The sequence below is a fragment of the Cherax quadricarinatus genome, chromosome 21, assembly GCF_038502225.1.
Source record: "Cherax quadricarinatus isolate ZL_2023a chromosome 21, ASM3850222v1, whole genome shotgun sequence".
NCBI classification, from domain to species: Eukaryota; Metazoa; Arthropoda; class Malacostraca; order Decapoda; family Parastacidae; genus Cherax; species Cherax quadricarinatus.
This window is the reverse complement of record NC_091312.1, coordinates 5,992,171-6,005,020: the sequence shown is the minus strand read 5'-3', so window position 1 is coordinate 6,005,020 and position 12,850 is coordinate 5,992,171. Positions and strand designations below refer to the sequence as shown.

The 12,850-nt window shown below is 42.5% G+C and overlaps 1 protein-coding gene across 12 annotated transcripts in view; it reads left to right on the top strand.

Moving 5' to 3' along the window:
* Wdr62 (WD repeat domain 62) overlaps positions 1-12,850 on the top strand; it is a 697,795-nt gene that overhangs the window by 72,131 nt on the left and 612,814 nt on the right. The window contains exon 1 of one of the 12 annotated variants that reach the window (XM_070087129.1): positions 2,200-3,076. The exons of the other annotated variants lie outside the window; for them this stretch is intronic. Within the exon in view, the coding sequence (XP_069943230.1) occupies positions 2,930-3,076 (147 nt within the window). The 5' untranslated portion in view covers positions 2,200-2,929. Of the gene's footprint in view, positions 1-2,199; positions 3,077-12,850 lie in introns of those variants that run through there. 12 annotated transcript variants of the gene reach the window in all.

Sequence of the window (12,850 nt, the reverse complement as noted above, 5' to 3'; positions counted from 1 at the left end):
TAGTTTTTCACTAAATTGGTTAATATTTGATTGTGGTGCTCTGTAGATGTTTATCACTGTGAGAGGTTTTTGTAGGTATTTGAATTTGAATTTAGCTATTATATATTCCCCATGTTCATCCTTTGTGTAAGTATTATTCATACATTCAAGTTGGTCTGAGTAGTATATAGCTGCGCTACACCCCTTGCTGGTCTGGCCTACAGTTGTGTATGGCTGTGTAACCAGGAATGCCATAGACGTCTGTAGTATGGTGGACCCCCGCTTTACGATCACCTCCCAATGCGACCAATTATGTAAGTGTATTTATGTAAGTGCGTTTGTATGTGTATGTTTAGGGGTCTGAAATAAACTAATCTAATTCACAATATTCCTTATGGGAACAAATTCGGTCAGTACTGGCACCTGAACATACTTCTGGAATGAAAAAATATCGTAAACCGGGGGTCCACTGTATCTGTCTTTAGCCAGGTTTTGGTGAGAGTAATGATGGACATACTGGCATGCAGGGATTTTAGTAATGCTGTGAGGTCATTGTAATGTTTACTTAAAGATCTGACATTGTAGTTAACCCTTTGACTGTTGCAACCCCAAATCCTGAAGTGTGTCTTGGTGTCGAAAAATATTTGAAAAAAAAATTATTTTTTCTTATGTAAATGTTAAGATTAATTTTCTGATTGTTTTAAGCCCAAAAATTTTTTTTACGATCAGTACTTACTGAGATATAGAGGCGTAAAGTTGGCAGAAAATGAGCCGCGTATGGCAGCAGTGGAGAATGCCGCTCACCTGGTAAACTTTGGTTTACTTGCATTTGAAGGTTTCTTGGGGTGGTCATTGGTCTAATCCGGGGGGGGGGGACATGGACCTGCTCCGCATGGGTCAGTAGGCCTGTTGCGGTGTTCCTTCTTTCTTATGTTCTTATATACACTTGGAAAATCCTAGAAGGATTAGTACCCAACATGCACACGAAAATCACTCCCTATGAAAGCAAAAGACTCGGCAGGAGATGCAGGGACGCCACGAGTACACTGAGAGACAACACAATAAGTGTCAGGGGCCCAAGACTGTTCAACTGCCTCCCAGCATACATAAGGGGGATTACCAGTAGACCCATGGCTGTCTTCAAGAAGGAACTGGACAGGTAGCTAAAGTCAGTGCCTGACCAGCCAGGCTGTAGTTCGTACGTCAGTTTGCGTGCGGCCAGCAGTAACAGCCTGGTTGATCAGACCCTGATCCAATATGAGGCCTGGTCTCAGACCGGGCCGCGGGGGTGTTGACCCCCGAAACCCTCTCCACGTATATTCCAAATATACTCTAATAATAGGTTGGAGTTTAATATTCACAAACAAAATTTAAACCCTAAGGCTCATTGAGAGTATAAGAATAATTTAATTTTAGGTGGAAGTGTTTGCGGCGGTTTATGGGGAGAGGGGGGGGGGTGTCATCGTCAGGTGTTTCCCCCAAGTTCATGGTAATGACTCATCACAATACAAAGTTCCTCATCAACTTAGCTAAGCCATGTCAACTTTCATGTAAGTTTGCTAGTATTTCCTGCGAGGAGGATGCTTTAGTCGATCTAAACAAACAAATAACTAAATCTTTTAATTATAATAATGGTAAAGGGTAACAGCGTTGCAGTTAGAGGAACTCCATGTCAGGAGACCTTTGCTAAATGAGCTATTGTAAAACAAGTCTGGCAAGGTAAAAACAGCACATGGCAACTAGACTCCCATGAGCAGCCACACTTCTCTCTTCCTTGTCATCTGTTCATTCATTCTCCCCCTCTTTTCTGTCTTTATCCGAGAGACTTTAAATATCACTCACATGACATGGGCCACCAAATTATTTTGTTTATTTTTTATGTACGTGTTAAATTGATTTAATATAGCTGGAGAAGGCAATAGGCAGTTGTCATTATCGTGCATTTGGCAGAGCTGTCATGGGGGCGGACCCGTGATGGGTACCAGTGATATTGTCGTACTAACCATGTATATCTTTTATTACATGTTTTAATATCAGGTAATAAATTTCTCAGTTTTATTCAACATATTAATATACATGTGACGTAACATTACGTCGTTTCAAGTTATGGGATATAAAGAAAACAGATAATGTTATGATGGTGGAGCTGTTAGAGGGGGCACTGGGAGTCCTGGTCTTTGGGGAGGGGAGCACATGGGGTAAGACTCTGAGGATCTCTTGGCTGTCAGTTTACCTATGACCATGTTCTTGGTAACGTAAGGCTCTCTTCGTACACAACCTTGCTACACCAACGCGTTCTCATTAACTCTTGAAACATTTAAGAAAGGAATAGAGATTTTTGACATGTGGAGATATCTCGTGACAAAAGAGGGAAGCCAGTTTTAATTATGAAAGAAACTGAGTTGAATCGTTGCACAGCAAGTGGGTATTAACCCAGTGTTTGGCAGATGTGAAAACGTTGAGTAAGAACTTATATCTTATCCAGTGTATTCTTCGGACAAAATAATTGTGGTTGCTTGATTCCCAAGTATTGTGTACAAGTTTGTGCATGGTTGGTGCTGACGACACTAGTACCTGTGTACGCCTACTATTGTACGCCCACAGTGTTCCCAGGAATGTATACACCAGGGACCGGTCTGGCGTGGCCTGCATATTAAGCTAAGGAGGCCCAGGCTTGAATAACGATATTTGACACAGTGGAATTGACACTAGACTCCAAATTAAATAGTTGAAAATCTCGCCCAACACAACAGCTCCACCAGCAGTTATGCTACCGCACTTTACAGTAGCCTAACTCGAAAAACCCAGTGGTTAATTTTGTCATAACCTCACCGTAGAAAATTCTCACGTCATATTTGTCGCCCATGTCAAAATGTTTTATTAACTTGAATCACCTGTAGACCCAAGGGAAAGCTTCGTGTTTCTAAGTCGAGTGGAGGTATCATTAACCATGGAGGAAAATAAAAATGGCAGTAAAATCACTAAGACAGAGGAACCGCAACAGAATGAAGATGATCAACAAAAGCTCAAGAAAAACAAGGAAAGAGATAAAGATAAGAAAGAGAAAGAAGAGAAGAGTCGCACACCCACCTACCAGGTAAACACCCACGTGCATTCTTGCTAACTCCTGCAGCACAGGTCCTACTGGTCCATGCTAGGCAGGTCCTACTGGTCCGTGCTAGACAGGTCCTACTGGTTCATGTTAGATCCTACTGGTCCATGTTAGGCATGTTACTGGTTCATGTTAGGTCCTACTGGTTCATGCTACCTAGACAGGTCCTACTGGTCCATGTTAGACAGGCCCTACTGGTTCATGCTAGACAGGCCCTACTGGTTCATGCTAGACAGGTCCTACTGGTCCATGTTAGACAGGTCCTACTGGTTCATGCTAGGCAGGTCCTACTGGTTCATATTGAACAGATTCTACTGGTCCATGCTAGGGAGGTCCTACTGGTCCATGTTAGATGGATCCTACTGGTCCATGCTAGGCAGCTCTTACTGATCCATGCTAGGCAGATCCTACTGGCCCATGCTACGCAGGTCCTACTGGTCCATGCTAGACAGGTCCTACTGGTCCATGTTAGGCATGTTACTGGTTCATGTTAGACAGGTCCTACTGGCGCATGTTGAACAGATCCTACTGGTTCATGCTAGGCAGGTCCTACTGGTCCATGCTAGACAGGTCCTACTGGTTCATGCTAGACAGGTCCTACTGGTTCATGCTAGACAGGTCCTACTGGTCCATGCTAAACAGGTCCTACTGGTTCATGTTAGACAGGTCCTACTGGTCCATGTTAGACAGGCCCTACTGGTTCATGCTAGACAGGCCCTACTGGTTCATGCTAGACAGGTCCTACTGGTCCATGTTAGACAGGTCCTACTGGTTCATGCTAGGCAGGTCCTACTGGTTCATATTGAACAGATTCTACTGGTCCATGCTAGGGAGGTCCTACTGGTCCATGTTAGATGGATCCTACTGGTCCATGCTAGGCAGCTCTTACTGATCCATGCTAGGCAGATCCTACTGGCCCATGCTACGCAGGTCCTACTGGTCCATGCTAGACAGGTCCTACTGGTCCATGTTAGGCATGTTACTGGTTCATGTTAGACAGGTCCTACTGGCGCATGTTGAACAGATCCTACTGGTTCATGCTAGGCAGGTCCTACTGGTCCATGCTAGACAGGTCCTACTGGTTCATGCTAGACAGGTCCTACTGGTTCATGCTAGACAGGTCCTACTGGTCCATGCTAGACAGGTCCTACTGGTTCATGTTAGACAGGTCCTACTGGTCCATGTTAGACAGGTCCTACTGGTCCATACTGAACAGATCCTACTGGTCCATGCTAGGTAGATCCTACTGGTCCGTGCTAGGCAGGTCCTACTGGTTCATGCTAGACAGGTCCTACTGGTTCATGCTAGGCAGGTCCTACCGGTCCATGCTAGATAGATCATGCTAGTCCGTGTTAAACAGGTCCTACTGGTCCATGTTGAACAGATCTTACTGGTCCTTGCTAGGTAGGTCCTACTGGTTCATGCTAGGCAGGTCCTACAGGTTCATGCTAGGCAGGTCCTACAGGTTCATGCTAGGCAGGTCCTACCGGTCCATGCTAGATAGATCATGCTAGTCCGTGTTAAACAGGTCCTACTGACACATGATACCTGGTGATTGTTTCGGGGGTCAACACCCCCGCGGCCCGGTCCTCGATCAGGCCCCCCGGTGGATTAGGGCCTTACCATTCAGGCTGTTACTGCTGGCCGTACGCAATCCAGCGTAAGAACCACAACTCGGCTTGTCATGCACTGACTTTGGGTATCTGTCCAGTTCCTCTTGACTTAAGTATCCGGGGCCCAAGACTGTTCAACAGCCTTCCACCAACCATAGGGGGAATTACCAATAGGCCCCTGGTTGTCTTCAAGAGGGAGCTGGACAGATACCTAAAGTCAGTGCCGGATCAGCCGGGCTGTGGTGCGTACGTTGGACTACGTGCAGCCAGCAGTAACAACCTCATTGATCAGGCCTTGATCCACCAGGAGGCCTGGTCATAGACCAAGCCGCGGGGGCGTTGATCCCCAGAATGCCCTCCAGGTAAGTAGGGGTCCATTGGTAATATCTCATGTGTATGATGGGAGGCTGTTGAATAATCTTGGGCCTTGTAACACTGAGTGTTTTCTCGTACTGTACTCCTGGCGCCCCTGCGTTTCATTGGGGTATATTGCACTGTTTACCTAGTCATTTTTGTGTTCATAGGGAGTGATTTCTATGCGCAGACTTAGGACCAGGCCCTCTAAGGTTTTCCAGGTCTAGATTATGATGAATCTTTCTCGCCTGTGTTCCAGGGAGTACAGGTCAAGGGACTTTAAACGTTCCCAGTAGTTAAGGTTCGTGACCGAAATAATACGTGCATTGAAGGTTCTCTATTCATTTTCTAGATCTAGATAGTGCTACAGATCCATGCTACGTCGACTTAATTAATCCATGCTAGGCAGGTTATACACTGCCATTACCACTCTCTTATGTTTAATGTTAACCATAGTATTTGTTAAGTAGTGTCACTGACGCAAATACTGCGTTTAGTTTTATTTTTCGTGTCTTGTATTTGTCCGTGTCTTCTATTTAGGAGATTTCTACCCTTAATTTATCCGCAGACAATACAACGCTCTCATTTGTGTTTTGTCTGCCTACTAAGAGGATGAAGAATGATCCGGTTCCTCCTTTACTCTTTTGTTACTTTGCTAAAGCTGGAGTTTGTTTGATGTACTACAATTTTATGGATTGTTTGTCAGTGCTTTTCTATGACTCAAGAAATCGTAATGACACGATTGCAAACAAACCATACCCGCGGGTTCAATCCCGGCCGGGGGTATGGTTAGTGCTTTTCTATATTTCCTTCTATATATTTGCCTTTGAAAAACGTGATGTTCATTAGTGATAAGTTCCAGCTCCTTAGATATGAAAGGAATGAACTCAAAAGGAATACTAAATACAAAATCCGAGGATCAGCGAATAGAACGAAAGAAATGCGTGAAAGACCTGGGAGTAATTATATCAGCTGACAGTTGATTTCAGAGAGCACAAAGTAAATGTCACACCAGCCATGAAAATGACTGGGCGGATAATAAGAACATTCAAAACAAGGGAAATAGTGTCAGTGGTGACACCATTCGCTTGTGCTCTCTCATTGTTCAGTGTTGACGGCCCTATTCAGGGCAGAGGAGAAATCAGAGCTGGAATACAGAGCTCATTTACAGCTCGCATAGAGCCAATAAAGCATTTAAATTGCTGGGAACGCCTCAGAGTCTTTAATATGTATTTACTGGAGCTGAGATGCCATAACATTCTGGAGTAAGAGATGGGAGAAAGTGTAAAATAAACCCAGTGAAAAGCAGAGGCGTAGTGGGCGCAATAAGAAAGCATTGTAGTATCAGTATCCATGTCCTTGCCGGGACAGGTGGAGAAGTCTTTAATAGGAAACTAGGCAAGCATCTCCAGGCTGTAATGGATATGAGGGCCAGCGGGTCGCCAGCAACAGCCTGAGTGACTAGGGAAGCACCAGACAAGCCTGGCCCAGGCTTGTCTGGTGCTTGGGGGTTGAAAAACTCAAAACTCATCAGAAGTAACTTCACAGTTGCATTTATTAAATACCTTAGCAAAATCTGTGTACATAACGTCTGCAGTTTTATTTTCTAACATTGATTCTTTCATTGACTTGATATCGTCATTGCCCTACTGAAGTCTTCACAGCTCAGGTTGAAAGATTCCATCACTGAAATTCATCCCGTGTGATAAAATATAACCGGGAAATATAGCTAGCGTTTATTTCCACTGTGTAACTATTAAGACCCTAGACAAAGTCTAAAGATTTGCAACGAGACTAATCTTACAACCAAGAGGAGAGGCTAAAAGAACTTATCCTGACGACCTCGTTTAAAATGCTGCTCCGTCTTCACATTACCTTTCAAGGCAGGTGAGATATCCTAACTAGAAAATAAAAAGACCTTAAAATACTCACATGCACTCTTTAGAACGAAAAAGAGAAATCTTGTATACATGTATATGGAAAACAGTTGAAGGTCGGCACTTTATATTCATACAAAACTAAAAACTTAACTGGAGTTAGGGGTACTGGAGTAAGTGTAGAATCAACTCAGTGATAAGCACGGATACCCAAGGACTGTAAGTATCCGTGGGTCACGACTCTTTAGCCTTCTACCCTTAGGGGAGGTACCTCAACGCCAGTGAGGAGGTCTTCGTCCATAGGAATTAGAGCTCTTCTCTTCCTTGAATCAAAACCTGATTGTTAGGTAAGACACATATGCAACAGTTAGGTATCTTTATTTCGAAACGTTTCGCCTACACAGTAGGCTTCTTCAGTCGAGTACAGAAAAGTTGATAGAAGCAGAAGATACTTGAAGACAATGTAATCAGTCCATCACCCTTAATAAAGTTTTGAGGTGGTCAGTCCCTCAGTCTGGAGAAGAGTATTGTTCCATAATATGAAACATATTGTTTCATATTATGGAACAATGCTCTTCTCCAGACTGAGGGACTGACCACCTCAAAACTTTAAGGGTGATGGACTGATTACATTGTCTTCAAGTATCTTCTGCTTCTATCAACTTTTCTGTACTCGACTGAAGAAGCCTACTGTGTAGGCGAAACGTTTCGAAATAAAGATACCTAACTGTTGCATATGTGTCTTGCCTAACAACCTGTCGGTATTTTATACCATTTTAATGTTCAAAACCTGATTACTTGTAGTCTCCAGTCCCCTAGGCATTGTATGGCCCCCACGGATTTAGCACTTATCCATAAATACTACTACTACTACCACCATCACTGCTTCTGCTGCTGTTGTTGCTGTTATTATTCAGCCTTCTGCCAAGAGATGTAAGTATTGCCGAAACAAACATAGAAGTTATCAAAAAGAAACTTGACTAATTTAAAAAAAAAAAATAGCGCGTGATCAGTTTGGGTGTAAAAGTCGTGTGGGGCTGCAGGTGGCATTAGCCTAGCACTAGCTGATGGTTGTAGGCGGATGCAGAAGTCCCGGACCGTCACAGCTATACCATTGGGTGCATATAAGCAGTACAATTACAGTGATATTCATGCAAGGTCTGCAAATATATGAACATTATGATATATCAAGAGTGAAGACTTGCGTTGAATGACCCATGCAGGGATGTCGCCTTTTGAAGTCATATGTTACATTATCATCATCAACGATAATGTGAAGATCAGTTTTGGAGTATTCAGCGCCATCATGGCTCACCTTCACAAAGTTGGGTGTGCTTTGACTTTGTGCTTGAAATGATATTCATTCATTTCCAATTGTTTGCATTTGTCATGTCTTACCCGTGTTCAAATGTAAATACATTACCCATTAGTCAGTCTTGGTGATAAGCAAGGTAAAGCATTAATAATATTTGCAGTGGTAAGTAACTTGCGTAATGTAATTTAGGGTTTGACATTAGTTTATATGCAGTCATAATGGTAAACAATCTTGAAGGTAATTTATTTTTGTAACCTAAACTTTCTTCTAGCAGTTTTGGCATTAATAGTTTCCTCGTGTCTCGTCTACCCCACTTTTTACCCTATTTCACCCTTCAGGACTCGTGATACGTGGAGTTCTATCTCTCCTCCCTTTCAAAAAATCGGACCTGATTACCTCCCTTTCCCCAGGTGCTATATGACTTTTAACATTATTTATTACTCTGTCGTGGTTGATCACGTAAATTGAAGGGAAAATAAACAGCCAGGTTACGCTGGGTGTTTGATCACTCAGTTTTGAGGATCCGAATTTTGGTAGATGACGTGATACACAGCAGTGACTCATCTCCTAAACACTTGTGAAATATTAAGATGAGATGGGAGCTTTCACGCGATTTTAATTATAGTGATTATGCTAATTATATTCATTATTGGTAATTATGGATTATTACCAACAAAACCAACCAGTAAAAAACGAAAAGAATATTTTTTTTTACAAACTTACATGGATTTGTGCAAAAACAGTGGCCTCACGGCAACAAATATATACAAGGTATATATATATATGGTAACAGTACTAGGAATCAAAGTAGTGTACATAAACAAAAAACTTGTAAGAAGAAATTTAACACGTTTAAAAAATCGGTTACATATATGTGTGGGTCACCACCTCACTGAAGTGCAGGTCAGCTTTGCATGACCTTATGGGTAGCTCACATTTTTTTTACGTTGATACCCAGAGAGACATCAAACGTTAGGGGATGTTTAGTATATTTTATTTCCTGGGTAGACACTAGGACAGAATTAATTAAAAGTTTATCTACACTCCAAGTACTTTGCACTCTGACCCAACACCTGTATTTGCAAAGAGGTACTGAGTATATATCAAATATGTACACCTATGACAAATTTTAAGAGATGAACAGAAAGATCGTATAGACAACTGCAGAAAAAATAGTAGCTGAAATAATAAATATAGTTAACGGGAAATGAAATAAAAGGGTAAACATCTTTCAGGGAAATAACAGGAGTAGAGCGGAAACTAGAACACTCACGTCAGAAAGTGGCAGTATAAAAGAAACAAAGTTAATAAAGAAAAAAAAAACTCACGTGAGCAGAATGTAAAAAAAGTTTTCCAGGGATACCCACTGAGGTATACCCACTTGGGTACATACACTAAAATCTACCTACTTAGTCTAAGTGGATACTGTTGGGAACTGTGGATACTATGTGGATAATGGGCCTTCGCGGCCCAGTCCTAGCCAGGCTGTTGGTGCTAGTTGCACAAAGTCTTACGTAAACATCACAGCATGACTGATCAGGAAATGACTTAAACGTGTCCAGTTCTTTCTTGAAGACAGCAAGGGGTCTATTGGTAATCTCTCTTATGTATAAAGGGGGTATGTTGAAAAGTCTTGGTCCCTTTACATTTATTGACGTTTCCATTAGTGTACTCAGTGAATGGTAAATTCTTTGTTTGAATTTCTTCCTCAGAGGTTTAGTAGTTGGTCAAAGAAAACCACATTAACGTTGGGTTGACAGTTCACTGGTGATCCCTGCATACTTTATAGTCGCCTCTTCTTTTCATTTAACTGCAGCTTTTGCATTATTGTTTATAATTATTAGTTACATAAAATTGTTGATGAAATAAATTGGCAATGACTAGAATTTATTCAATAGGTAATAATTCGGATAATTTTCAAAGAATAATTCGACCTAGATATGAAAACTTTGGAATTATTTGTTTTTGTTTTCAAAGCAATAAGTCTTTCTGACTAAAAGTGTTTTTACTAATATATTTGTTTCTTGTTTATAATAACAATACTACTGCTACTACTACTAATAATAGGTAATAGTAATAATACCATCTAGCAACAGGTTACAGATAGTTATAATCCCATGATGTTCTAGTAAGTAGTACCTACTGAACTCTTCAGACACGTTAGGTATTTTCAATAATTTTAAAGACCAGTAAATTTTGTGATAATATTTTAAAACCGGGCTAGACTTTGGATAACGTCGGTTAACCTGTAAATTCAACTATGTAAAAAAAAAAAAAGACAAAGAGGTTTTGCAGTAATGTTGAAGTGGGAGTTCTAGTAAAATGTGTGTTTTCTTTGATCTTAATATGTTCGTAAAAATTTGTGCAGATATAAGGCTTGTGACTGTTTATAAGTGGTCTTATTTCATTGTAAGTTGCTTAAGTAATTTCAGAACACTGGCATTTTACTTACTCAAGAGAGTCGTATTACATATATGGTAAAGGAAGGGAAGGTGGGAAGTGCTGTAAGGTGAAGGCGGAGACTGAAGGTAAACAATAAGCATTTACCCTTGATGGGTTTCCAAAATTTCCGTACTCAGCAACCCAACCTTGGGCCAGGCTTGTCAGGTGCTTGCCCGGTCAACCGGTCTGTTGCTGCTGGCAGTCCGCTGGTTCACATATCCATCACAGCCGGTTGATCCGGCATTTCGCAGTGCTTTTCATATTTTCTGGCAGGACATGAAAATGTCTCGAACCACGGATGTTCATACAATTTGCTTATTCACTTTGCTTATTCTACGCCAATATTTTTCACTCCAGTATATTGAGGCTTAGTTTTATTTTGCAAATATTATTTGATAAGGCTATATTGAGATATACTAGGACAGGATACCAAGAATATTTCTCTCGATGGCCCTGTGATCAAACAATACCGTTACCTTAAAATTAAGGCTTTCTTGATATTACGTGTTTTTATACCAACGAAGGCTGTAGTTGGAGAGGGAACGTGTGGTGGAATATTTTCTATTTGATGACCAAGGCTCATGAAGTATTGTATGATGAGGCTAGGGCTACGGTGCTGTCAAAAGAACTAGCCGTTGTGGTGCTGTCACAAGAACTAGCTGCTGTGGTGCTGCCACAAGAACTAGCTGCTGTGGTGCTGCCACAAGAACTAACTGCTGTGGTGCTGTCACAAGAACTAGCCGTTGTGGTGCTGTCACAAGAACTAGCCGTTGTGGTGCTGTCACAAGAACTAGCCGTTGTGGTGCTGTCACAAGAACTAGCCGTTGTGGTGCTGTCACAGGAACTAACTGCTGTGGTGCTGTCACAAGAACTAACTGCTGTGGTGCTGTCACAAGAACTAGCCGTTGTGGTGCTGTCACAAGAACTAGCCGTTGTGGTGCTGTCACAAGAACTAGCCGTTGTGGTGCTGTCACAAGAACTAGCTGCTGTGGTGCTGTCACAAGAACTAGCTGCTGTGGTGCTGTCACAAGAACTAACTGCTGTGGTGCTGTCACAAGAACTAACTGCTGTGGTGCTGTCACAAGAACTAACTGCTGTGGTGCTGTCACAAGACCTAGGTGCTGTCACAAGAACTGCTGTGGTGCTGTCACAAGAAATAGCCGTTGTGGTGCTGTCACAAGAACTAACTGCTGTGGTGCTGTCACAAGAACTAGCTGCTGTGGTGCTGTCACAAGAACTAGCTGCTGTGGTGCTGTCACAAGAACTAGCTGCTGTGGTGCTGTCACAAGAACTAGCCGTTGTGGTGCTGTCACAAGAACTAGCCGTTGTGGTGCTGTCACAAGAACTAGCCGTTGTGGTGCTGTCACAAGAACTGCTGTGGTGCTGTCACAAGAACTAGCCGTTGTGGTGCTGTCACAAGAACTAACTGCTGTAGTGCTGTCACAAGAACTGCTGTGGTGCTGTCACAAGAACTAACTGCTGTGGTGCTGTCACAAGAACTAACTGATGTGGTGCTGTCACAAGAACTAGCCGTTGTGGTGCTGTCACAAGAACTAACTGATGTGGTGCTGTCACAAGAACTAGCTGTTGTGGTGCTGTCAAAAGAACTAACTGCTGTGGTGCTGTCACAAGAACTAACTGCTGTGGTGCTGTCACAAGAACTAACTGCTGTGGTGCTGTCACAAGAACTAACTGCTGTGGTGCTGTCACAAGAACTAGCTGTTGTGGTGCTGTCACAAGAACTAGCTGTTGTGGTGCTGTCACAAGAACTAACTGCTGTGGTGCTGTCACAAGAACTAGCTGTTGTGGTGCTGTCTCAAGAACTAGCTGTTGTGGTGCTGTCACAAGAACTGCTGTGGTGCTTTCACAAGAACTAACTGCTGTGGTGCTGTCACAAGAACTAACTGCTGTGGTGCTGTCACAAGAACTAGCTGTTGTGGTGCTGTCACAAGAACTAACTGCTGTGGTGCTGTCACAAGAACTAGCCGTTGTGGTGCTGTCACAAGAACTAACTGATGTGGTGCTGTCACAAGAACTAGCTGTTGTGGTGCTGTCAAAAGAACTAACTGCTGTGGTGCTGTCACAAGAACTAACTGCTGTGGTGCTGTCACAAGAACTAACTGCTGTGGTGCTGTCACAAGAACTAACTGCTGTGGTG